The sequence below is a fragment of the Trichoderma atroviride genome, chromosome 5, assembly GCF_020647795.1.
Source record: "Trichoderma atroviride chromosome 5, complete sequence".
In the NCBI taxonomy this organism is placed as follows: Eukaryota; Fungi; Ascomycota; class Sordariomycetes; order Hypocreales; family Hypocreaceae; genus Trichoderma; species Trichoderma atroviride.
Window position 1 is genome coordinate 2,874,143 of NC_089404.1, and position 24,742 is coordinate 2,898,884.

General features: G+C 49.8%; 10 protein-coding genes across 10 annotated transcripts; 4 read left to right on the plus strand and 6 right to left on the minus strand.

Moving 5' to 3' along the window:
* Positions 1 to 524: 524 nt before the first annotated feature.
* On the minus strand, positions 525 to 4,225 carry TrAtP1_010162 (uncharacterized protein). The gene is made up of 5 exons (XM_066114592.1): positions 3,287 to 4,225; positions 2,681 to 3,139; positions 1,719 to 2,608; positions 1,453 to 1,648; positions 525 to 1,398 (listed from the first exon to the last, which is right to left on the minus strand). The coding sequence occupies exons 1-5, from the start codon at positions 3,446 to 3,448 to the stop codon at positions 1,018 to 1,020; spliced, it is 2,088 nt and encodes a 695-aa protein (XP_065970688.1). The 5' UTR covers positions 3,449 to 4,225; the 3' UTR covers positions 525 to 1,017.
* Positions 4,226 to 4,792: 567 nt separating this feature from the next.
* TrAtP1_010163 (uncharacterized protein) lies at positions 4,793 to 5,590 on the minus strand (the record flags this gene model as incomplete). The annotated part of the gene is made up of 1 exon (XM_014089905.2): positions 4,793 to 5,590. The coding sequence occupies one exon, from the start codon at positions 5,588 to 5,590 to the stop codon at positions 4,793 to 4,795; it is 798 nt and encodes a 265-aa protein (XP_013945380.2).
* Positions 5,591 to 6,784: 1,194 nt separating this feature from the next.
* TrAtP1_010164 (uncharacterized protein) lies at positions 6,785 to 8,343 on the plus strand. Its single transcript, XM_014089904.2, has 3 exons — positions 6,785 to 7,562; positions 7,636 to 7,720; positions 7,814 to 8,343. The coding sequence occupies exons 1-3, from the start codon at positions 7,500 to 7,502 to the stop codon at positions 7,882 to 7,884; spliced, it is 219 nt and encodes a 72-aa protein (XP_013945379.2). The 5' UTR covers positions 6,785 to 7,499; the 3' UTR covers positions 7,885 to 8,343.
* A 433-nt stretch (positions 8,344 to 8,776) lies between these two features.
* On the plus strand, positions 8,777 to 10,064 carry TrAtP1_010165 (uncharacterized protein). Its single transcript, XM_014089903.2, has 2 exons — positions 8,777 to 8,884; positions 8,939 to 10,064. The coding sequence occupies exons 1-2, from the start codon at positions 8,865 to 8,867 to the stop codon at positions 9,963 to 9,965; spliced, it is 1,047 nt and encodes a 348-aa protein (XP_013945378.2). The 5' UTR covers positions 8,777 to 8,864; the 3' UTR covers positions 9,966 to 10,064.
* On the minus strand, positions 10,065 to 12,320 carry TrAtP1_010166 (uncharacterized protein). The gene is made up of 4 exons (XM_014089902.2): positions 11,899 to 12,320; positions 11,695 to 11,825; positions 10,558 to 11,636; positions 10,065 to 10,497 (listed from the first exon to the last, which is right to left on the minus strand). Exons 1-4 carry the CDS (start codon positions 11,942 to 11,944, stop codon positions 10,107 to 10,109), a joined length of 1,647 nt encoding a protein of 548 aa, XP_013945377.2. The 5' UTR covers positions 11,945 to 12,320; the 3' UTR covers positions 10,065 to 10,106.
* Positions 12,321 to 12,476: 156 nt separating this feature from the next.
* On the minus strand, positions 12,477 to 14,256 carry TrAtP1_010167 (uncharacterized protein). Its single transcript, XM_014089901.2, has 3 exons — positions 14,054 to 14,256; positions 13,941 to 14,006; positions 12,477 to 13,880 (listed from the first exon to the last, which is right to left on the minus strand). Exons 1-3 carry the CDS (start codon positions 14,079 to 14,081, stop codon positions 12,775 to 12,777), a joined length of 1,200 nt encoding a protein of 399 aa, XP_013945376.2. The 5' UTR covers positions 14,082 to 14,256; the 3' UTR covers positions 12,477 to 12,774.
* Positions 14,257 to 14,553: 297 nt separating this feature from the next.
* TrAtP1_010168 (uncharacterized protein) lies at positions 14,554 to 15,325 on the plus strand (the record flags this gene model as incomplete). The annotated part of the gene is made up of 5 exons (XM_014089900.2): positions 14,554 to 14,646; positions 14,710 to 14,780; positions 14,845 to 14,947; positions 15,028 to 15,109; positions 15,210 to 15,325. 5 exons carry the CDS (start codon positions 14,554 to 14,556, stop codon positions 15,323 to 15,325), a joined length of 465 nt encoding a protein of 154 aa, XP_013945375.2.
* An 836-nt stretch (positions 15,326 to 16,161) lies between these two features.
* On the plus strand, positions 16,162 to 18,427 carry TrAtP1_010169 (uncharacterized protein). The gene is made up of 3 exons (XM_014089899.2): positions 16,162 to 17,694; positions 17,755 to 18,120; positions 18,181 to 18,427. The coding sequence occupies exons 1-3, from the start codon at positions 17,160 to 17,162 to the stop codon at positions 18,213 to 18,215; spliced, it is 936 nt and encodes a 311-aa protein (XP_013945374.2). The 5' UTR covers positions 16,162 to 17,159; the 3' UTR covers positions 18,216 to 18,427.
* Positions 18,428 to 18,859: 432 nt separating this feature from the next.
* TrAtP1_010170 (uncharacterized protein) lies at positions 18,860 to 21,068 on the minus strand. The gene is made up of 2 exons (XM_014089898.2): positions 20,674 to 21,068; positions 18,860 to 20,605 (listed from the first exon to the last, which is right to left on the minus strand). The coding sequence occupies exons 1-2, from the start codon at positions 20,970 to 20,972 to the stop codon at positions 18,910 to 18,912; spliced, it is 1,995 nt and encodes a 664-aa protein (XP_013945373.2). The 5' UTR covers positions 20,973 to 21,068; the 3' UTR covers positions 18,860 to 18,909.
* A 1,066-nt stretch (positions 21,069 to 22,134) lies between these two features.
* On the minus strand, positions 22,135 to 22,888 carry TrAtP1_010171 (uncharacterized protein; the record flags this gene model as incomplete). Its single annotated transcript, XM_014089897.2, has 1 exon — positions 22,135 to 22,888. Exon 1 carries the CDS (start codon positions 22,870 to 22,872, stop codon positions 22,135 to 22,137), a length of 738 nt encoding a protein of 245 aa, XP_013945372.2. The 5' UTR covers positions 22,873 to 22,888.
* Between the last annotated feature and the right edge of the window lie 1,854 nt (positions 22,889 to 24,742).

Consider the following 24,742-nt stretch of genomic DNA (forward strand, 5'->3'; position numbering starts at 1 on the left):
CGTGTGTCGTCGTGCAGGTGTGGCGAGCGGGCTTTTTTCGCAGGGGGTGGTTACAGCTGCATTTGCTGGAGATCAAGCTGCGATTGACGGATCGACGAGTTGAGTTGAGGCCGGCGGGGATGGATTCCGGTGAGTAGGTAAGCAGAGCAGGCGTTTAGTGGCTGGCGGGGGGGGGTTCAGCTGGGGTTTGGGGGGGGTTTGGGGGGGTTGCTGGGGCGCGCGGGTGCTCTCCACGGGCGGCAGGGCGCTAGAGGGTGCTAAAAGGGCCTGCTGGAGGTCGGGTCCTTTGCTTTTTCGCAGCTGCGGCTGGACGACGTTTGGGGGCGTCCAGGATGTGCCGACTATTGAGCATCCTTCAGCTCAGCTTCGCTTTGTTTCAGCTGGCCATGGCATTGTCAGTCACCGAGAATATACAGGCAGTATCCTTGTCGAAGCTCTCAATATCAGGCTGGAAAAGGCTACATCTCTTCCAGACATGCAGAGCACGCACATCAGTTCATAGGACAGTGTTGCCACAGCCGAGGTCACAAGATACAGACAAGGTTTAAATTATTGTGCCATTACATGACTGCCCTGAATAAGCTTCAGTCTCTAAATACATGAAGCAGTTCCTCCTCAGAATTTGTCTCGGCTCTCTTCCCACCCAACGTGTCTCGCTCTCTTGCCCAGCGTCATCCAAAACGTCAAAAGTCAGCAAGCATCAATGAAACACAAGCCGTGTATTGTATCTCATGCTCCATCTTCACGCAGATTTGATAACTTTATAACCCCATAATCGGCACCAGACTCCCCAAGTCTCTCAGTCGAGCTGGACTAAAACCATCATAGGTGGTCGATTTCGCAATGCATCCAAACGCCAATCCATGTATGCTGCTTTTGTTTCCATGCGTACACACCTTCTCCCAATCATATCATCCATAGAAACCATCCATAGAAATCTTTGACCATTGTAGAATCGCCAAAGTGCCTCCCAAATAACGCTCCCTTTTTCGCTTAATCAATAACATGCCCATGTCGCTACATAAACGACCTCTGCACTCTAGTCTTTGGCGACAAAAGACCCGCCTCTGCTTTCCTCTTTCCCAGAACCGGCTCTGGAGTTCGCCGTGAATGGCCGGGCGTAGATTCTCGGTCCCTCGTCGCCTCGGCACGGCACGAGGCGTGATAGGCCCGGTTGCCCACCAGCATTGTATCGAGCCATACCCATTCTTGGACCGTGTCGAGCCACTTGTTCTCAAATCGCTCCTGACAGATTGGGCAAACATTGTTAATGCCGCTGCTTGAATCTGGCACGAGGATGTACTTTGGACCTTCTGCATCCTTGGAGGCTTGGGCCAACTCTTCTTTGGAAGACACATCGTGGATCGCGTCGACAGCTTCCCGGGCTTTGAGCCAGTCCTGGATTCCGGGTTAGATTAGATCAATCAAAAGTTTGGGGCAGAATCGACTTACCTGCTGGTCCACGTACCAGCTCCGATGGGTGCCTCGTTTCTCGGCCTCGGTGCTCCGCTGGTGCACTTGGAAATGCCAATCCATATGAGCCGTCTTCTTTCTCCTCCCCTCTTCATCAGTCCTGAATCGCCTGCCGCACTGCGTACATGGCGGTCCTAGATCGTCGTATAACGCAGCAATGGACTCGGGACGAAACCTACGTGATATCATTTCAGTAAATGTATCATGACATCAGGGGTTGCAAAGCACATGGAATACCAACTTACTGTTTCTTAAGAGCAAAGTCTATTCCGGTGGAGCTGGCCGGGCTATCTGCACTTGACCGGCCAGAGTCTGGCTTATGGGCTGCCAGTAGGCTCGCAATGCTCGCTGGTAAGCCTGAAGCGAATAAAGAAGGCGGCAGCACAGGGGCAACTGGCGGCTGGCTGGGAGCTGGGACATTCGTAGGTGTCGCCGGTGGGAGCATGCCCGCAGCTCGAAGCTGATCTAACAAGGACGAGGCACCCGAGGCTGAAGCCGCGGCCATGGGTGGTGGTGCTGCCGCTGCCTTGGGTGGCTCGTTGTGATTCATCTGCGGTGACCGTATAGGGACGCCAGCAAACGGAGGCGTGGGCGTTGAGTTGTTGTGCTGAGAGCTGCCCGACTGCATGCTCAGCAAGGCCGCCATCGCCCCTCTCCCGAGCAATGAATCAAGAGTCACCGGCGCAGCGGACTGGGCCGCCGGCACAGGTGACGGAGTTACAGAAGTAGAGGGAGGATGCACGGGAAGCGTCATAGACGGCGCCACGGGTGCTGGGATAGGGGTAGAATTTGCAGAGCTATGGCCAAGAGTGGCCCTTATTGTCACGGCAGCAAGTTCTGTTACTTTGTTTTTAATGAGCTCAAGCTGGTCTGGTGGCAGATTGGAGTGCTGTACAACGCTCTGGAGATCCAACAGAGCCTTTAACCTGCTCTGTGCTCCGCCATCATGCGGGTTCTGCGAGAACTCGGCCCTCATTGCAACAATCAGGTTTTGAATGTCACTGCTCAAGGTCTCTACGCTAATTCCAGACGGCAGAGGCAGTCCTGAGCCGTATGGTCCTTGGGCGGCTTGGGGGAAGGGAGCCGGAGTCGAGTTGTAAGGGGCCGAATTAGATGATGGGGGATAAGGAGCAGGCTGTGTACAGACACGGTCAGAATGAATACCCAACAAACGAGAGGCATGGTTTGAAGAAATGAAGAAGCTCACCTGTTGTCCTGGATAGCCAGCAACTGGCTCGCCGGGATGCCCTCCGTTGGCAAACGGGTGAGATTGTGGTGGAAAATTCCCAGCCGGGCCAGCGTATCCACGCATTCCAGGCGGCGTCGGTGTATTCCGATTAGGGAACATTGCTGATCGAGGCCTGCCTGGCATGGCGCCCTGCTGTTGAGGCATGCTTGCTGCTCGGGCCTTCATAAGAGCATTCTCAATTGGCCGCACCAGCTCATGTGAAAAGACAGGGCGTGTGTCCATTGATCCGGGAACGGGGTCTTTCCACGTTTTGAGCATCTCCTCCATCTTCCTGCGCACGCCATGGTCGACTACCGAGTATGATTCCATGAATATCTTGAAAAGAGTTCGGCCAAAATAGAGCGTATATGGGGTGCCAACATTCTTGACAATGGAGTCCATTACATATAGGGCGGGCAGTTTTTTATTCGGTGGTGCCTAGTTACGAATAAGCATATGAACATCCAACAAGGGGATAGAAAAAGGGACACTGCTTCATGAAAAGGGTAATAAGAAGGAGATGCCATTGTGTCAATCAGTTCATCCCCCAAACGAGTATTTAAAGAAAAAGAGCTAGTATCCTACCTTTAAAATGTGCTGCTGCAGAACCTCTGCGATAGCCAGAGCATGCTCTGTGTTCTCTCTGGCAATTACTGTCAAGTTGCTGATCTCAAAACGCATATTAGAGGACAGATCCTCGAGGGCAAGGCGGTAATCCTCCGCAACCTCATCGCCATCAGATGACATTTTGAATTGTTCTGTCGATGGCTCAAATAGTATCTTTATAGGGGAGAAAAAAAATAAGAGGCGTCGACAGTCAGATATGGCCAGAACAACGAAAAAGCAGCAATGATATCTGCTCAAGGTCCCAAGGACACAAACAAACAAACAAAAGAAAACGTCTCCGCCGCTTTGAGTAGATAGAAAGCTAAGGTTCGTATGGGCAACGAACGAAAGGGAATCAGACACTATGACCGCACGTTTCAAGAAGAGGCGAAGTATATTCCAAGAGATGCTTTTCCTGGCCTTCACCGTCCTCAATAACTCTAAACTCAGCCACCAAGCTATCCGTCTTGAACCTTTGTAAAGTCCTTCAGCGTGCCTCTTGACGCCACCTAGATCACTCGCTGCGATATTCAAACACTATGCCCGCAGCACGCCTACGCTAGAATGACCGCCTGTGGCCTGTGCCGCGTATGTGGGATGTATTGTGGGAACAGCTACTTCAATTATCGCCTCGAATGCCGCGTCGTCGTCAGAATGGACAGGATTCGGTCTCGCTTCAAGACAAAGGGCGTTGGAGATGGAAAGGGGAGCAAGGACAAGTTGGCTCGCTAGAAAAGAAGAAAGATTCGAAAACCGTAGACTGTCTCCCTCCTACAGACAGAAACTCTACACCGTCGAGATGAGCGCTTCAGGTCGCCAGAGATGCCATTGAGAAAGGGAAGATGAGAAGTGTTGGATCGGCAAACAAAGCAGCCGGTTAGAGTTCGATGCTAAGTTGCATCACGTGATATATCGGCTTATCAGTATCAAATGCCGCACGGGCCACCTGGGCGATGATTCGGCAAAGGCGAATTGCAATAAATAACATGTGAATAGATGTCAAGAGACGGAATTCCTTTAGATTCGGATAGAATTTGTCTATATTGATTCATTATTCACGGGAGAGTAGTCAATTACAAAACGATTGCCAACTGTGACAGCTTCTTTTGCTCACGTGCCTACGTGACTGGACTTGGACAATCTAGTATGCTTACATAAGAATATACGTATTCACGTGAAGATGAAGCTCCATCACGACTGGGGACAAGTTGCTGTTCATTGTTGGTGTTCGCATTAAATCATTGCTAGAGCATTTTAAAAAAAAAAATGTAAACATAAAGAAATCAGAAAGGCAATTCCCTGCCCACTTTGGGGTATTTCGTAATTATTAGTCTGCAATGTTCCGGTCCTCAACGCCCCTGATCCATCCTATTCATCCATCTCGGCCATGCGAATATCATCCTTTTTTTTTACAACTTTCTTCCTTTAATGTTCATTTCTGTCACACGAGACAGATACTTTGGATCGAGAATCTGTCCAGCGATATCAAAAGCGAGACATGTTGGCCTCGGAGTACCGACTGCTGCGGCTGCTGCGGCTGTTCATTGGGTGCAGAGCCGTATCAGGACGCTTCAGGCCCGGAATAATGGGACTGTCGCTCTGAGCTTCGATATCGCGGACATGATGAGTGATGATGTAGGGCGGGTGACTTTGAGCCTGGCCGCTCATGTATTCTTCGTCCTTTTCGCTTTTCCAAAACATGAACTTGCTTCTCGTCTTCTCGTTTCGGATCGAGGCCGACCTGCTGCTGCCGCCGTACTCGGAGTATTGGCGCTGAGACCGCGCCAGCGAGCCGTTTGCGCGGATGTCGCGAGATGTGATGCCCTCTTTTCTGTCGCACCAGATGAATGAGCAGACAAAGTTGAGAAAGCCGAAGATAAAGGACAGGATGCCCGCGGCGAGCACCAGCGAAGAGAGCGCAGAGGACATGTCCAAGTCGTGGTTGAGCATGCCCAAGAGGTTGCAGCCGATGATGATCATGCCGATGCCCAGCCAGCTAAGCCCGTGGTGATCGGACAGGACAGGCCACATGCGGCGCAGGTAAATCTTGATGAATTCCAGGAAAGCCAGCTCCGAGACGGCGAGCAAAGAGCAAAAGACCGAAACGAAGAAGAGCGTGAAGCACTCAAAGATGAAGTACGGCTTGCTCTTCTGGACGTTGATGATGAGAATCCAGCTAGCAGCGCCGGCAGTCAAAAGAGTGATGACAGTAGCGACTCGAAGGGCCTGGAGAATAACCAGTCCGGCACCTCGAAGCGCCGGCGAATTCATGAAGCCAGCCATGGTTAACTTTTATCGAGAAAAAAAAATGCAGAATTGCAGAATGAATGATATAGATGATCGTAGGTCGAAATTGCTGGTAAGCCTCAGAAGCAAGCACCGCTCGCAAGTGAATGAGTGTGATGGAGAAAAGGAAAATATTTGATAGAGAGACCCAGAAAATGTATTCGAATCCTGTGAATCCTGGCAGTAGAAAAAATCCAGTCGATGCAGAGAAAATGAGGGAACCAGCCCAGCGGCGATGAAGATGAAGACGAAGATGGATGAAAGTTACGTAGAAGAGAGAGTAGAAGAGAAGCGGTAGGTAGGATGAAAGAAAGTGAGAGCTGCTGTTCAACGACCGGAAAGCAGCTTCAATACCGTTCAATAAACAATTGTTAAAAAAAGACAATAGGAAAAAAAATGACTGACGACAATAAGAAAAAATTACGCTGAGAGGGGAAAACGGCGTGCAATCTGAGGAGAGGCTCAACAACTTCTTTAATAAGAGCATAGACTACAATTCCACCACCGTTTGCCGCCCAAGCCAAAGGCAAAAAAAACCCTTGCAGCTGAAACAAACAGTGGCTAACAAAAGCAGCGCTCTTCCGATACACATGGGGAAAAAACATGCAGCGTGTGCAACCCGCATCTCTTACTCCCATTCACGGCATGCGCCAAATCTTTTCTTTTGGGCAGCCTCCAGGGCCAATCGTTTGCACAGGGCCATTTCCAGCAACCCAGATGCCAAAATAGAAACAGGCCAGCTTAGCCGCGCCGAGAGCAGCTTGTTTCATGAGCAAAACCCGGTCTCAATGGATGGTCGCGCTTGCGCCAGAAATCGCAGCAGCTGAAGCTCAAATGAGCTCCTGATCCAGACCCTGTCGGGGGAAGCCGCCACGCCAAAAGTCTGGCGCAGAGTCTCATCGGCTCATGCTGAGATGATGCCGTCGTTTGATCCAGGCCAATAGAGGCGCGGCGGCAAGTGGCCTGGAAACCGGGCCATGAGTTGAGAGTCGTTGATTCGATCTCAAGGCCGGGATTGTGACGAGGATTGATTGGCTGTGAAGACGTGTAAGTGTTTCAGCGAAGCGTTGGAGTTGCGCCAGCGCGCTACCGCGGGGAGGTTCTGTGTACCGCTACTGTGGGCAAGAATGGTAGGCAGCGCAAGTACATGTACATCATTGCTATTGTTGCGAGGTTACCATAAGAGAGCAGCCAAAAAGAAATAATTTGCCCTGCATGCAGTCGTTTGAGGAGCAGGATTAGCTAAAAATAAGCCTCTATTGCGCTTTTACTATTCTTTTACCTACGGCTGCAGAATGTCCAGCCAGTAATGAGCTCATCGACTCGAGATTCATTCCCATCACAACAGCCCTTTGTCAAGCGCCGAGATTGATTGCTACCCGGATATAAAGAACAAGTAGGCCCCAAAGTGCTCCGGAAGCAATTCCGTTTTGTCAATGGATGGTTTACGAGCCCAGCACAGCATTCCAGCCAGAGATTGCGGATGATATTCCTGATATCCGCGCTCGGCAGTGGCTGATTAAGGCAACTGCACCTTGATAGCCGCCGAGCCTCATACCGGCTGCCCGGGTCATAAAAATCCGTTCCCAGGTGTCGTCGAATGCGGAAATCCCTGCATAATCCGCCCTGAACAAGGCCAAAGCATCGTCACTTACCGAGGGAACCAAGACAAGCCGTTCAAGGGAAGGCAATCGAATGTACCCTCTAGCTATTGCGAATATGAGAAGCTACAAAGTTCCAGTCTGCTAGTGCATCGCTGCTTATCCGCGAGCCCCAGCAAGCTGTGATTGGTCCTTGCCGCCACGGCTTTTAAAGGCCCACGTAGACCGTTGCCAGCCAAAGCTTCACCTTTTATCCATCTTCACCTGCGCAATTGTCTTCGAGGACCAGCTCCTAAGGCGCCATCATGACCCGTGGAAACCAACGTGAGTTGGCTCGAGCCAAAAATGCCAAGAAGGAGGCTACCAAGGTACGCTGAAATCACCTTTTGAGATACTTTTTTTCGTGAGAAGGGGCAGGAAAAGGCTAACGTCGTGCCATAGAAAGGCGCCAACGCCAAATCTGGCTCCGAGCTGGCGAAGCAGGGCCTAAGCGACGCCGAAAAGATGCGACAGAAACAAATGGACGGTCAGTGTGCATTGCGAAAACATGCTCCTTTTCCAAGCATATTACTCTAGACGAAAATAACACGGAAGCTAACGAATCTCTCATCACCAACAGCCGACAAGAAAAGAGCGGAAAAGGAAGCAGAAGCGCTAAAGGCGAAGGTAGAAGCGAAAATAAAAAAATAGAAACCAGACCTGGGAGAGGCGATTCAGCGATGGATACCACAATGCGATAATTCCCAATGGCAACGGCAATAATGGTTACGGCGAAACTTGGCGCGACTTGCAAATTTTACAATACGGCGCAATCTTTGGGGCATTTCACGTAAAAATAGAGAGGAAGGGAGGGGGGGTGTTTTTGAGTAGCCATGGATATACAGCGGAATTGATGTTTTCACTGCTCTCGCGATGCCAGTGATTATGAGCTTGGATGAAAGCGTTCCTTGCCATCTTGAGTCTGCGATTTATAGGCTATGATGACACTGCGGCTCGGTTTAGTCGTAGTTACTTGGCCGTTTAAAAGGCAAAAGTTTGCGTTGTGAAACAGGTGGTATCTTTCTGCCGTAAATGCCGGCACTGTAAACCCACAATGCATCAATACATGTAGAAAAAATGGATATCTCAACGTCGTTGGATATCTGCCTAGCTTTGTTCCATATCTATTCTAAAAGTTTCTACTTACTAGGTATCCAGGCATCAATGCTCGACTGTGCTCATCTGCAATGTTGTAGACATAGGGGAAGCCACCTAGTTCCACGTTTGATATTAACACTCCAGCGCAACCATCAAAGCTGCGCATCGACGCGGGGCCTTGTGACAATATTGGCCTACCACATGATATGCTACTATATCGGAATCTTCATTACACCATTCAAAATGTATAAATAACGCACATGAGTTAGTTATCCGTGTATTTTGTATTCCAATGCCCAAATTCTAGGGTAGCGAATAACTCATTTAGGCGCTCAGCCGAAAGCTAGACGTTACTTATTATAGACGAACGCTGATTCGCTGAAAATAGCGATACCCACCTTGACTTGATAACACCGTCATCTTTCTGCAGCCTCGCCAGCTTGCAGCTTCAATCCCGCAGCCTCGTCTTCGCCTGGCCACCTGGCTCCTTCTCCCCGGTCACTGACGCTCTGTCAAGCGGTGCCGTCCTCACAATGGCGATTTCCTGGGATTCGTAAGTAGATCGACACGCCGCTGTATTATCGATCGTGCTAACAGCCAATCGCAGCATCCGGGCCTTTGTCCTCTTCTTCGGGCCCATGCTACTGCCCAAAGCCATCTCCTACTATCGAAGCGTCCGATCCGGTGCGCGACGACATGGCCTTTCCGTGCAGCCCGTCCCAACAACGATCCGCATAGCCATATTCATGCTCTCATTCTTCGCCTTCTTGCTCGTCCTCAAGACACTGCCCTTCTTTTCGCCCGAAAACGTCTTCACCAAGACGCAGAGCCGGCTGCAGATACCCGTCGACGTGCTCTTCAACCGCATCTCAGCCGTGCGGCCCAACAACGTCTACACCGAATGGGATCACGTCCTGAGGTCCAAATTCGTCAACCAGGAAAGCCGCCTCCTGTACTTCCAGTTCGGCCCGGAAGTACTAGCCGAATGCCTCTTCTGCAGCGCTGACGAGCCGAGGAGCTACTTCTACTATGCCCTCCCCGCGATCCTGTGGCCGCACATTGCAAACTTGACTGCGCTCGCTATCGTGACGAGTCCTTCGGTGACGGGCAAATACGGCTCTCAGTGGCGGGGGCTGGCAACGATTGTCTCTGCGGTTCTTGCCGGCCTGGAGGTGTATTTCGTGCACTCTTACAACCATCAGGCGAACTCGCGGGCGCTGCGTCTGAGCGATGTAGACTTTTTCTACTGGACGATGCGCAACTATAGATTTGTCGCCTTGGCAGCTCTTGATGCTGTTGTTGCGTTTGCTTTATACCTGTCAGCTACTAACCGTGCATTCGTCCAGCCTCCATCTCCGGCAGAGCGAATTGAGCTTGTCAACAGGGCGCTCGTTGCTGCCAAGAGCAAGGTGAATGCGTCTGGCATTGTAAAGAACACAATCATGCGGGACGAAGATTTGCGATCCCGTTCGCAAGGCTACTGGCAGCACGAAGTTCGACTCATGGGAGAGGTTATGGAGGAGCGAGAAGTCATTGATGGCGTGAATGACGCCCTAAGCAACAGGATTGATATCCAAAACATCACCCGGGATGCAGAAACTTATACGCAGGGCGTTTTACGACAGCAAGAATAGATTGATTTGGCATGCTAGATAAATTTGGATACATGTATATATATTTCTGCAAGTCTCATTGCAGCAAGGCGCTGTTGCTAGAGTATCGTGTTAAGGATGAAATTAAATTCTGCTCTAGAATATCTATCATTTCTAACAATACTAAGACCTTGAATCCGGCCGCCCTATCGTGACACCAGCACCCGTGGCCACGCTGCTTGCGCTGCCTTTTCTAGACGGACCGTCGCTGGTTCCCTCTTGTGCACTACGCTCTAGGAAGCCAGCCCAAAGCTCAGCCAGCGATTCCCTGTCTCTCGCGGATGAGGGCTCCGAGAATATATCTGCGCTAAGTGATGGCGAGCTGGGCGTGCGCTGAAAGGGAGAGAGAGGGAGACGCAAGGTGCTGGAACCGCCTGGTCGAGCAAGCCCGGCCTGTTCCCGCTGCTCGTCGGTCCAGTTGAGATAGCCCGCCATGACTTGCAAGACTTGAAACCGCTTGGCGTCGCCCCGGTCCAGCGTGAGGAAATGAAGTAGATGGTTGGTGACAACTTGTCTGTAAAGATATCTATGTTAGCAATGCTTCCTAAATCTGATCAGAGGCCCTTGTACTTGCCTGTCAACATTGTCTTCCGGCTTCGTCTTCTTTAGGTAGCGCAGAGCCTTTGTGAGGTGGTCATTGAGCACAATAGCCTCGTGTCGCAACTTTCCTATGAGAAGGTTCTTTTCCTTGACCTCCTTTTCGAATGGAGACGTGCGCTCGAGCTCTTTTACTAGCTCGTCCTTGGCCTCCTGTGCCTCTGTAGCTTTTGCGACAGCTTCGCGCACCAGTTTCTTCTGTTCCTGGAGCTGTGCCTCACTAGTTTCCACCAAATCGCGAAGCTCCTTCTTGCGAGCGTCTTGGATCTCTCGCAGAGCGTTCTGGAGGTTGTCAATTAGTGTCGCCTGGCTGTCGCGCTCTGAGTTGGCAGCCTCATATCCTTCTCTTAAACCAGCGATTTCCTCTTCCAGCTCGCTGACCTTGTCTCCCAGATTCTCCTTGATGGAACGCTCTTCCATGGCAATGACCTCCCATTCACCCATGGCGTTGGAAGTCGTCTCCATCTCCTCTTTGAGGTGCTGGATCGACTTGATGAGCTCTTCCCTCTCTTTCCCCCAGTTGTTTGCAGACAGGTTATTGCGACTGCGCAGAGTAGTCAGCTCCCGCGTGGCATCCTGAAGCTCCTCCTTGAGTTTGGCTATTTCTCCGCTGGACGAATCTGCCGAGTTCCGCAGTTCATCGTTTTGCGCGACAAGCTCTTCGATATGCTCCTTTGCCTCTTCCAGCTCGGCCTTGTCGCGCTTGAGCCTGTCGCTCAGGGTCTCTTTGATCTTCTCGACTCGTCCTAGCAGCGTCTGGTATTGCTCTTCCGCAGTTTCTCTCGCGGCATTGCTGTCCTCTAGCTCTGATTGCAGCTGCGAGATCTCGGTCTGGTGGTTTTCTTGGATGCTTTCCAGCTGCTTGCGCAATTGTTCGACCTCGACCCGGAGAGCCTCTCGCTCCTTGCCCATGGCTTCCAGCTTCGCTGATGTATCGGAATCGCCATCGTGGTTCTGCACGGCGGGCTCGCTATGCTCGTGATTTGAAGGTTCTACTGCGTGCCCGTTGCTCTCGGTCGTGTGCTCCTCTGAGTGATGGGCATTGCTCGGGATTTCCTGGCGGAGAGGGTTAATAGAAGCTCCATCGGACTTGAAACGCTTGACATGGACTAACAGCAGTCGTTGGAGTATCCGGCTCGTCATCTACTTCGTCCTTGTCGACCCTGACATCGCCGTTGCTCGGCTGGGCTGCTTCTTTGTTCTTGTTCGCATTCTTCTTCTTCTTGTTGCTCTTCTTCTTTGCCGCTGCCTCGTTCGCCAGCTTTAGCACGCAAAACCCCGCCAGCTCGCCATCGTGGAAGGGAAGCACTTCACTAACCTGGACTGGACGTTAGGCTAGGCTCTGTGGCCGCGGTCGAGGACATGGTCGGTAGCCGTGAAATCAAAGAGATGTCATGCGATGCCTTGCGATGCCTCTGCACGAGTTGCGAGTCCCGGCGCAAGATCTCCGTACGAGGATCTTCCGTACAAAAAGGCCGCGATTGGCAAATTAGCTCGCAGGCTCGTCTACGGCGTCCACTCCGATTCGTCTAATCGATGCTGGCGGATACGACTCGTACAAGGTTGAGGTTGAGCTGCGACTGCGGAACCGCCTCCCTCAAGGTGCAATTGAGACAGTGATCCAAAAATGGAGACGCAGCGAAGAGTCCCAAGCAGTTCTGGAAGATTTCGGCACGCGGCGAGAGGCGTCTTCCAGAAGACAGGTGGTCGCCGAAATACGAAGGAATAGGTCTTAGTCCATCGCGGAATACGAGGCCCGTGGTGCCAATTGTCGTACGTATCCCAAAGCCGCTTCCGTCAGGCGCTTAGTCATCAGGATTTTTTTTGATAAGTCCTCCACATTCGCCGCGATTTTGGACCGATTTTTTTCTCTTCTTTTTCTCATCTTACAATCATCTTCGCCATATTTTTTTCGAAAAGGCCGTATATTCATGGCTTTTTCACGACCTTGCGCGAAGTAGATCATCTCGCCTTTTATAATCCCATTGCAGCTCTATTTCCCATGAGCGCAGCGGGTTCGCTTATGTGCGGACATGCTTCGTGATCACGTAGAATTTTTATTTTTATCCTCTCAGGATGAGTGCTGAAGATGAACAAGTCTACTTGCATTTTTAATGAGCCACTGCGCCGTGATTAACCTGCCACGTATGAAAACAATATAAACATAGCGAAAACACCAAATCCCGCGATCAAATTAAGCCTTGGCCTTCTTAGCCTTGGCCGACCTGGGCGTCTTAGGCTTGGCCGCGGCCTTCTTCGCCGGGGTAGCTTTCGTCTTTGCGGGAGTTGAAGGCTTCTCTTCAGCCTCTGCCTCTTCGGTCTCCTCCGCTGGCTTCTCCTCCTCGGACGTTGCTTCAGGAGCAGCCTCAATCGCCTTGGCCTCCTCGCCATTCTCAATTGCGGCGGGTGCGGGTGCCGGGACATCTTTCAGGGCCGGGGCCTCGTAAGAGTATCCCAGTGCCTGTAGCTTGGCAGCCTTCTTTGCACGGTTGTTTCGCTCTCTTGCGACCTTGGATTCCCAGACGGACTCGGTCTGAGGCTTTGTCAACTGCAGACCGGCCATCTTGTTCCATGGCACCTTTTTGAATCTCCTGTTTGCTCCCTTGAACAAGTCTTCGTGGACCTGGTCCTTGGAGAGAATCTTGCACTTCAAAATGTGTCCAAAAAGAAGGTAGTTGTCCATGGTCTTTGCGACAATCTCGGCCGTGCTGGCCTCGGCAAACTCGACAAAGGCAAAGTGCTTGCTGGCACCGGTCTTCTTGTTGCGCGATAGGCGGAGTCGTGAGATGGGGCCGAATTGAGACAGGTACTGCTTCATTTCGAACTCGTAGAAACCGTGGGGTATCCGTCCAATGTAGACAACGCCGGGCTCCTCCTTCGAAGCCTTGATCGATTTCTGAACATCTTTCGAGACCTTGGGAATCTTGCCGACATCCTGTCCGGGCTGGAACTCTTCCTGGGCCACAGCGTTCTCCTCTTCGGGGTCAATGTTGACGGCCAGAACCTGGAGGTTGTCTTCGCCCTCTTGGCCTTCGGAGTCGGAGTCGTCATCCATCTCAATAACGTCTTCCTTTTCCTCCACCTTTTCCTCCACCTTCTTTTCCTTCTTTTCCTTCTTCTTTTCCTTCTTCTCCTCCTTCTTCTGCTCCTTCTTCTCTTCCTTCAATTCTTCCTTCTTCTCTTCCTTCTTCTCTTCCTTGGCCTTGGGCTTTGGGGATTTGGTCGGCTTGGCCTCGGCTTCCGGCTTTTTGCTGGCCTTTTGCTTCTTCGCAGCTACCGGCGAAGATACTTCGGTGGCTGCTATTGAAGTTGTTAGAACCAGGTAATTCGCAGAAGCTCATTTCAAATCAGCAGTCGTACCCTTTCTCTTTCCCTTGGGAGTCGCCTTTTCCACAGGCTTTGCGGCCTCATTCTTGGGCGATGCAACTATTTCAAATCAGCAATTGCAAAGATAAATCCACCGATATTCTTACCCTTTCGGTTGCGGAGTTCTCGAGGCATTTTATTGGTATTGCTTAATGATACCTTGATACAATGTGGCCGAGGCGTCGCAAATGGCCCTGCAAAAAAAAAAAGTACTGGAAAATTTACGATTCTGCCGTTTTTACAGAGCGGTGAGGCTGCTGAAGGCACGCGATTGGTGGGTCTAAACTTCACTAGCAGCAACGATGCCCATTGAGCTCTATCGATAACGGCCAATGGCTTTTACTGTAGTGCTTCGTACCTCATAGTAGGGTATGTAGGATCTTAATTAGAACAAGATTGCGAATTGCCATTCATTTGTTCCATTGGGTATATTTTGCCGTTGATTTTTGCAATTGTTCTTTGATTCTCTATTGTCGAGAATTTTTATCCACCCTTCAGGTCAGAAATTGAAGAGTAAAGTACTTGGACTAGTGTACTTGACGGCCTGCGTCTGGAAATTATTCCTTCCACCAACCTCTCCGCAACAACAGCTTTCATTTTCGTCAGGATGAACATTGATGAATCGGACCGTCAACACGAAGAGGTATGGGACGACTCCCTCCTCATTGACTCCTGGAATCAGGCTCTGCAGGAGTACAAGGTAAAGCAGATCTCTCAGCCATGCAGACTATCAGAGAGGGATCGCCGTCTTGACGAGTAATAGAAGTACCACAGCATACACGCGAAAGGCGGCAGCATTCGAGATTTAGAACAAGCCGAGGCTGCTTCATCCAAGTCTGTCTTGCCACTTGACATCTAGCTGAGCCATTGCCAATACCATTACTAACATCAGACGTAGAGCAGATGAAGCTCTCAAAACAAAAGAATCGGCCAATGAGCTGTCAGTTCAGACACAAAAAGAGCACGAGGGACCGCCCAGCAAAGATGATGCAGCAGAAAATGTGCGTGTCAAGATATTGCCTAAATGGACTGCCATTTCCAGGGTTCCAGGGATTTGAGGCTTATTAACACTTCATCGCAGACCGAAGAGCACAGCAAGCAGCCTGGTCACAGTTCCAACTCCATACCCTCCGCCTTCCCGTCTCAGGCAATACTCGGGACAGGTGAGTAAACGTGTGCAAGGCGCTACCCTTGCAATTTCACCCGATATCCCTTGGAGATGACGCACTGACACTGGGGAAACTTCCGAGATACGATTGCCAGTGCGCGATGATAACCTGAAGAAGCTTCTCATGTCCTGGTACTACGCCGGCTACTACACCGGGCTGTTTGAGGGACAGCAGCAAGCACAGCAGCAGCAACAGCCCGGATCTCAGTGAGTGACGCTGGACCCATCAGCCTCGACTAAATTGATCGCGGGGAGAGGAAGGCTGCGCCACAGTTGAAAGGGTGGAAAATGGCGTGGAAGCCCTGCGACCGCTCACGTTTTATTCCCCTGCTAGCACAATGGCCGAGGCGACTCCAGGCCCCGCGTCTTCACCATAACGCCGGTGGAAGCAGCAGCGTGTCGGTGCAGTTCTAATTTATTGCGACGCAAGGGTGTCTTGCCAAGCACTGCCGATTTCAGACACGCTGCGAGCTGACAGTTATCTGCTGAAAATTTTGTTTCATATACTACTGTGAATAGCGGCTGCACTTGCAAGGCATCCGGATCACCGGCCACTAGAATTACACGATTGTGTTTGATGTTATACTATCTGGAACTGCCTTTTGCTTTGACAGCGGATTACTGGATTTTTTTCTATATACAAGTACGACAGGGCAGTCCTGTTCTTTCTTTGACTTTCACTATTCTTCTCTTCTTCTTCTTCCTTTCTCACCCTGTTTCCCATTTGTGACCGGGCTTCGTTTAATTACTCTTCCTGCTGTTTTTGCGGAACCCTGTGGCTACCCCTGCGACGCACTGCCGCTACTGGGCTCCCGGCTCCAGGTTCCAGACTCTGCACGTTTTTTTTTTCTCGCTGTCAGTTTGGTAGCGAGAAAGTCTTAAATTGAAGGAGATGATCGCTTGGTCGCGTTTCGATAGATCCGGTGAGGCAACCTTAGCTGGCAAGACTAGGGCTAGCAACTGCAACGGCGACAAGTGATTGATGAGAAATGCGCTACGACGGCCCATCTGGATGCCGTGTTTCATCCTCCACAATAGCTGTTTGAGGCCCCTTGGTGACTAGCCGGGCCGCCAGTGCTTGACGATTTCTCTGGCTGCAGCCCCTGATGGCTGCTAGTCCATTCCATTCTCAGCGGTAATTTGAAGCCTGGGGCCTCCGGTATTGATCTAGCCGCCCAAGCTTGTGTCTGCTTCTGCCCCGACGTTTACGTGGTTGCCAAGGGACGCTTCCTGGCCTGCAGCAAGGCTCTATTCGCATGAAATTACTACTGCACGCGATATTGCGAAGAGCGTTACTAAGCCAATGCCGTGTAATCAGCTATACTGGAATGAATGCCTGAGTTATGCTTGGGACTGTCTCCAGCAAATTTAGATTGCGGCGCCTTCCAGATGCTTGTCCACTAATTTGCTTCCCGAGCATGAGATGCAGGGATCGAACGTGGCGAACCGATGGCAGTTGCAGCTGATTCAAAGACAAGAAGAATGCTTCAACAAAGTTACCTTTATGCCTCTCAAGAAACATGCGGCCTTGCTGGATATGCATGGCCCTAGCCGCTGGACCGGGGTTGGTGGCTGGACCGCGCCAAAACATCGCCAAACGCTACTCGAGACAATCCTGTTACAGGTTTCTCCTCGAACCCCTGCAAACCACCAAATCCGCAAAGCAGGACGGAGCACTACTGATTCGGATGCATTAAGCCCCGGAATAACGCTTTCTAGTTTAGAAACGGGGGGCTCAAAGGCCTGGACTAATTGGGAACAACATGCCTGGCGTTGCTGCAAGGCATGGCCGTTGGGGAGATATAATGTCTAGCCTTCCCCGAGTCGAGGAAACATCTTCTCGTTTCTCCCTCATCGCTAATTGTTTCGGCAGTTGTCCTTTTCCCTCTTTTTTTCTGTTTCTTTATTCCATTCGCTTCACGAGCAGGCCCTCGCTATACCAGCCTTTCAAGACAAAACTACAACTTGGTTGATTCAAGTTTACAGCCCCCCTTTTTTTACGAGTATAAAGTCAGATTTTCAATAATTCTACCAATACCGTCAAGATGAAGTTTGGTTCATGGTTAGCTTTGGCCACGGCGCCTCTGGCTATTGCCACCAAGGTCCAGAATGCCTACCCGGACAACGTTGCCCGAGGCAAGGAGATCGATTTGGACGCAAAGGCCATTGCTATTGCCAATGGCATCACCGCCGATGCAAACACCGAGATTGTCATCATCTGGGTCAACCCCGGTAGCGGTGCGGCCACCACCACCATCAACGAGAAGGTGACCGTGACCCAGACCGTGACCGTTGGAGGACAGACATCGACTGCTGTCGCTCCCGGCGCGACACACACCGTCACGGTTGGAGGAGCTGCTGGCCTTGCCTACTCTCCTTCTCAGCTCGACAACATCCCCATTGGCGATACCGTCGTTTTCGAGTTCCAGTCCAAGAACCACACCGTTACCCAGTCTGCCTTCAACACTCCTTGCAAGAAGCTTGAGGGTGGTATGGACTCTGGTTTCCAGGCCAACCCCAACAACACCGTCTCTCCCCCTCCCCAGGTTGCTATGCAGGTTATGGTCTCTACTCCTCTGTGTAAGTCTCTTGCAAGATATATGACGGCCGCAATGGAATAAGAAAACTAACATCCTCTAGGGTTCTACTGCCGACAGGCTGGCCACTGCGGTCAGGGAATGGTTTTCTCCATCAACCCTACCGCTGCTAAGACCCAAGCCATGTTCCAACAGATGGCTATTGCTCAGAACGGCACCGGCTCTGCTACTCCCATCACCGGTGGAAGCGGCGCTCCTGCTCCTCCTCCTGCTGCTCCTCCCGCTGCTACATCCGCTGCTGCCGCTCCTCCTGCCGCCGCTCCTCCTCCCGCTGCCAGCTCCGGCACTGTCGCCACTGGCTCGGGCAATGTTGGTGCCGATGGAAGCTGCTCTTGCACATGCCAGTGCGCTCCCGGTAGCTTCCCCGTGAACGCTGCCCAGGGTGTTGGCGCTCACGGTGGCTGGGGTGGTAAGTCTGATCCAAATATATCCCTTCAATAGCAATGTAGATACTAACTGAACATTGCAGGTGCTCTCCCCAACACCATGGCCGCTATCGCCTAAGCAGGTTAATACGATTGTTAATGATGGGGGACGATGGCTTGGAGGTGTTGGATAAAAAAGGTTTATTTTAGATCTGACTCATTTCTTCTTACTTGTACTCATGGAGGCTGCCCCAAGGGCCTGACTCTTTTTTCTTCACTTGAAGGTTTTGATATCATATGACTGGATCGTATACATTTTATTTGCAACTTAATGAATATTTTTCGACTCCGCCTTGTTTCCGTGAAATTGGATAGTTGCCTGTGCTTTTGTAACTCTATGCTAAAACTAACCCTCTAGTAGTGCTAAACATTTCCTCCCAGTATACGTTATCATTATGTCCCAGGATTTGTTCAAAGAGGGATATCTGACGAGACATATTTGTCTACATAGGTTATATAATAATGGCCAATATTTTGGAGTGAAAGACATTGAATATCAGGCTTAACTGTTGTGCTAGGAAAGACTCTTGAGGAACACCCGCCCACTCTAGGTCAAGAACACTCGGCGACTACTTGAGGCCACCGTAGTTAATCTTTCCATCATGTATCTATATACATACATTCCTCTGTAGGTCCTTTGAGCTATTCGGTGAATAGGCCGACTAAGAAAGCTCTATATGGGGATTCTCTTGGACACACCGCATTTCTTTCACTTTATTCGAGTAACAAATGCATGTCATCATAGCATTATCATTATTATCCTCCCTCTACACCTATTCAAAATTCTCGATATGCATATAAACTCCGGACAATTTACTTCCTTTGTCAACAGCCAAATCATCGCTCACTTTTACCACTGCCGCTCTTACTGCAACCGATAATCCCAATGGCCCACAAACCGCAACGGCCGTCTCGCCCTGTGCCTGGAGTACTCGTCTCTCTAATAAATTCCTAAACGTAGGCCGCCCAACTTGTATCTCGGCGTACGGAAGATCTGCGTCTGAAGTTCCACTGCTCTGTGTCCTGGAGGATTGCACCGTGTTTCCTTCGGCCTCTTTCTCTTTATCAAGACTTGTTTGCTGATTGCTTTCGCTGTCTTGTTTCTCTTCTTGTACTTGACAGCATCCACAGCCCTCTCCACACTGGCATCCGCCGGCAGACACATCATTCGCGATATCATCATCGCATGTAATGTGGATATTGCACACGGTTTCAATACCTGCCTCGTGAAGCATGTTGAACGCGGATTGCAACTCATCAGAAACCCAAGATATCCAGCTACGGCGTTTAATCACCCAGGTGAAGTGAAGACTTCGGAGTGGAAGGGATTGTTTCGCTTGCGCTCGTCTTGCGATATCTAAAAGAATAGATAGGGTGAAAGTCACTCCTGTCGATCCGGCAATAAGAACCAGTGTGTCAAAGCAGGCGAAATCGGCATGCGGGCTTGGATACGGTCCGTCGATAAAAGCCAAATACTCAGATTGATGGCTACCAGCTTCCGCAGCCTTGAGAAGGCGTCGAGTGAAGCCACCACGTGCGCGCAAGATGAAGACCATATCGCCGTCATGTGATGATGGGGTTGATAATATCGTCGCAGGATGTCCGAGGACAATGTTGAACCGCGGCATGAACAAACGTACATAGGAGCCCGCGCCCCATGATTTAATCTGCCGGCTGGAGAGCCGGATCTTAGTAGCGTCGCCTTCAAGCACTGTCAAAGTCGCTTTGCTCGGTCGAATATTGACTACGACAGTCCGTACGAAACGAATCAGCTGTCCAACTAGGTAAAGTGCAATGCTTATGTATATATAATTCGTGGAATAAGGCGATGAAGTCCCGTAAAGGTGGTAGACAATGGCAATCGTGAAGCCAAAATACGTGAGCAGATGCTGCACTACAAATATTTTGTAGGAGAAAAACCGCAGAGGTGCCAGAGATGTCAGGTTCATCCACAGTAAGATGGCATACGCTGCCATACCAGTAGGCGGGCAAGCGTCAGTCTGCCACTCCATCGCCATCAGCCCGTAGATATTCCAGGCGTGGCTTTGCAGGCCGAAGTGCAGCGTTGCCAGCAGCAGTAGGCCACGAGAGACCCATCGGTGGTAGATGTTGAGCCGCTCAACGGATGAGTTGACAAGGAAGCCGATGAGATTCGTCTTGCTCGACGTTAATATTAGTAGCGGTACCTGCGCCGCTCCGAGCCATCCAGCGCGGATACCCAGAGCCTGGTAGTGCTGAGCGCCAGGGACGTTGTTGTTGATGAACACCAGCGCCAGAATGAAGCCGAAGTATGCGACAATGATGTATATATGGCCAAGAGGAGGCACTTTGACCCATCTTGAGGCTGCGACGGGTGTGATCTGTAGATAGCTCGGCTCTCGAAGGAGGGCAGCTGCGGTAGCGAGGCTTTGAGTGAAGAAGTTTGTAGACATCGCCGGCCGTGAGCGGTTTCTCGCGCTTGCTCTGAGTCTAAGTCCAACTGCCCGTCAATATCAAGCACTTTCGTTGGAGCATTATACATGTTTGCAAATACCCACCTCATCCATAGCACAGACCTCTGTGCAATGTTGCAGAGACTGGCAATGCCAATGACCACCACGACGCCATACCAGAAGTATCGGGCGTACTGGTTTCCAATGGCGCCCAGCGTTGAGTCGTCAAGAATCTCCTGCAGAAAGTCGAATGCCTGTGTTTCGTTGGAAAAATCGACCCCGGTTGCATTTAGAGGTGACGAAGACGGGCTGTCACCGCCCATATCCATGCCCATGTCCATGGTGATGGTGAGGCGGCGGGTTGTTGAATAGCGACCTGGTAGATTGTAATGTTTACTGAGCATGCATATGGAAACCTGACTTCTTAATCATTTTTCCCTCTTGGAGTTCCAATTGATGGACACAATTCGAGGGTGAAAGGTTGCTTATCTGTGGTGATGTTGCCGCACCAAACATACATACATCGGATCCGACATATCCTTTAGCTTCTTCTAACCGCCCGCATCCGAGTCTCTTTCCATAGCAAAGTGATTCATAAACGGTTAGCGAATCGATGCTAATTACTGCCCTAGTGGCTGTCTACCTGCTCAAAACTTCTCGTTCGGCATCTGATTGCCGAAGGTGGGCAAGCAGGCAAGCCATAGCAAACGCCTTTTTTTCCTGACTAAGGTCAGGTAGTTAGGTATCCGCTGAATGGGTAAAAAGCGTCTGATCTTTAAACAAACTGGGCTGCATGATTCGCTCTCTTTTGAAGACCTATAATTTAATTGCTTCTTGTGATAGTATTGCTTTGCACACCATGAGCTGCACGAAGCCGGAGGACGCGACACTTGCTGTGAAATTCGATGGTGCCTATTGGTTTACTCAGTGGATACTATTTTTGGACTTGCCGAGCTAAAGCTTTATCGCAATTAAGCTGGTGCTGGCGGCGCGCAAGTGTTTTTGTATAAAAACCCGTTACTATCAGAGTCTTGAGCCATCGTGTTATTCTGAAGTTGTCTCCAAAGGATATGGATAGAGAGTAATTGAGGAGTCTTGCGGCTAATACTCCTAGATCGAAAATATAAGCGTTGTTCATTGTTGGTATCGTAGATGTAGAGAATTTTATGTCTAATCGTGAGGATGGAAGATTCAGGGCCTCATCTATTGAGGTTAAAAGGACTGTCTCTAAGTTTAACACTTTAAATTTGATGTCATATAGTCGCATATTATGATGTCCAGATAGATGTTACATGGACAAGTACTTATTACCACCTCTTGCGATCATAGTTTAGGTGTAATGTCTCCGTTGTTAATTAAGAAAAGGGAATAAAAACCAGATGCTGTAAGTGAAAGACAACACAGATGAGACCAGGAATAGTAAAGTTGTAAATAGAGGTACTACACTAGGGACAGTAGATGTACTCTTATCTAAATCTATATTTTGTGCCAATAATTCTGAAATTCACCACAAAGCACAAAACATCCCGCCTTTAGCAATCCTCAGCCTGGACTTGCTATACAAGCCTAGACTTCAACATCATTCTGCATTCTTTTCCACTTCTCTTCAACCGCCTCCTTATCTCCATCTCCGGGAAGCGCAACTTTGCTACTCCGGGTGAGCCCTCGGTATTTTTCTTCATCAACCTTACCCAGCGTGCTCTCCGACACCTTTCCATCCCCAAACCCGTAAAACTCTTGGAAACACATGAAAATTGGTCTCAAACGATCCGGATTAATTCGATTAGGATACCCTGGCATTCGAAGGTGTTCCAGGATGTGAGTTCGGAGAATCTTGAGCTCAATAGCCACAACCACTCCCTTGAGATCAGGAAAATCTTCCATCAACGTATGGCTTTTAGCTAGCTCGCATTCCATCTGGACAGGGCACTCCTGAATTCGTGCTGGGCGAACAAGGTCAGACGGTTGTGCGGTGAGCTCAGCCGTGGTCCATTTATCTCTAACGTAACGATAATTTCTCTCGAGCTTTGAAGCTGATACGACCTTCGAGCCAGTTGTAGTAGCCAATAGGTTGATGTGGCGAGCCATGCTGTCATCTGGGAGATTCACCACGCATTGGCCTGTTCTGAGGATATTCTGTGGCGTTTTACTCTCGGATGAGAACCCCAAAATACAGCGGTGGCCAAGCCAAAAGACCGACGAAATGGCACAAATATTGTCCGGTCCATCCTCATTTTCAGAGGTAATAAGCACAACTGGTGTCCCATAATAAAGGATTGAAGGAGAGATGATTGAGTGTGCCATTGTAATAGCGGGTGAGATGATGGTTGGAGTTAAAGAAGAAACTAATTGCAAGTAGTGTTGGAGCTCGAATATGGGTAGCGTTGTTTGGTGTTATCTAGAAGATAGAGAACGGTCAACAGGCGGAAAAAGAAGGCTTATATCTTGACTCAGTCGTGCTGGGAACGATCATGAATGAAATCGCAATAGTGGGCATTCAGGACTAATCTTTGCATTGGAAGACTTGCACGTCTGGAAAAATGCCATTTCCGCGGAAAAGAGGCCGAAATACATGGGTTAATAGCGAAGGCAACATTGCGGCTGAAGCTGATGATAATTCAGCTACTTGCTTTAATGGCCACATTAAAAGCAACGGTCTCCATCAGGAGCCTAGTCTTTGACTGCGCCACAAAGACTTGTTCCCGAAACGAGCATTTCTGATTGCTGGCGATATCAGACTTACATCCAGAGCAACATTTTCCGTAGCGGCGATTGTCCATCGCGACAATAAAATCCAAGTCTTATCATGTAGCAATTATGTAATCGTCGTGATCAGCCGCGTGACTCATTCTGCCCATTTTCTCTTGATCAATGCTTTAGCGGGAGACAAGTAATACACATTTCTCTAAATATAAGCGTGCCTGAACGACAGACTGAGACTTGCAATCGCCGACAAGCACTATGCACTCTCTGTCCTCGTTTTGTATCTCCGAGAAGCCACATGAGACTGATTACTTTGGCCATTCACATACGACCAAAGATAGTGGAGAATTCAGGGTCCCGTCAAATACTTCCCTCGAGTGAATGTCTTTCATTTTGGGCATCTCAAGATTTACATCTGGAGCAAACATGATTGGTAAACTAACCCTGCTACCTAAGATGCTCGCTACCACTCATACCTCTACCATAATTAAGACGAAGCTAAGGGGCTGCCACCATCTTTATACCCACATCATGCACGCATTATAGTAGGAGTTCTAACATCGCTCATATTCTGACTTTTAATTCCTGCCAAGCTGTTAGTTTGACACCTCCCTATGGGATGAGGCTGCGCATATCTTAGTAATTCCTAATCAATCAGCCACCTACTGGCCTCTGGAGTGGGCGCCACTTTTTATTGTACGTAGGTTAGTGTACAAAAGAAGAGGCACAAGACATTGTACAAGCGACAGGGTTTTCAAATTTCTCTTATTCATGCCTATGATTGTAGCTGTTGTAATCATTATCAGGCTCTCTTCTTTAAACTTTCCTTTTGTACAGCCAGCTGGGAAGAGGAATTGAGAGATGCCGGTTCAAGGGCAAAGGGATTCTTTAGCTTTTAACGCTTTCTCTATTGCAGGCACCTTGATACCGCCCAAATTCAAGTTCTGGATCAGCCAAATGTCCTGATGTTCAACTATCTCTTGTCCTCTTCTCTCCAACATTTTGAGGCACCAGATGAGGCTCTGCAAGTACTGGATATTACTTTCCGTCAAACCGACGACCCCCTTTTGCTGAGCAAAAAGAACCGGACGACACGACTAATACCAGCCAATGGTACTGCGATAAGATGAAATGTCCTCAAAAGCTGGAAGCTGGCACCGAAAGAAACTACTTTTCTACAGAGATGTAAGACTGTTTATCTATCATGCTGTTGGGCAGCCATAGTTCGGCCGCGGTAATGCACTAAGATTCGCCTGGGTTAGCTGAAAGCGATCGGAAGAGAGAATGGTAAGCAATTCTCCTATCTATGCCTTTTTCTAAGAATAACTATATACCTTTACGTGGCACGGCATTTTTTGGCAGCAAGTTTAGTAATCGCCGTATCAATTAGCGTTGCCCCTGAAGATTATGTTAATGACGGTCTCTGCCCTTTTCTTTTACTCATCAATCTCTTTTAGCTGCCTGAAGCCGC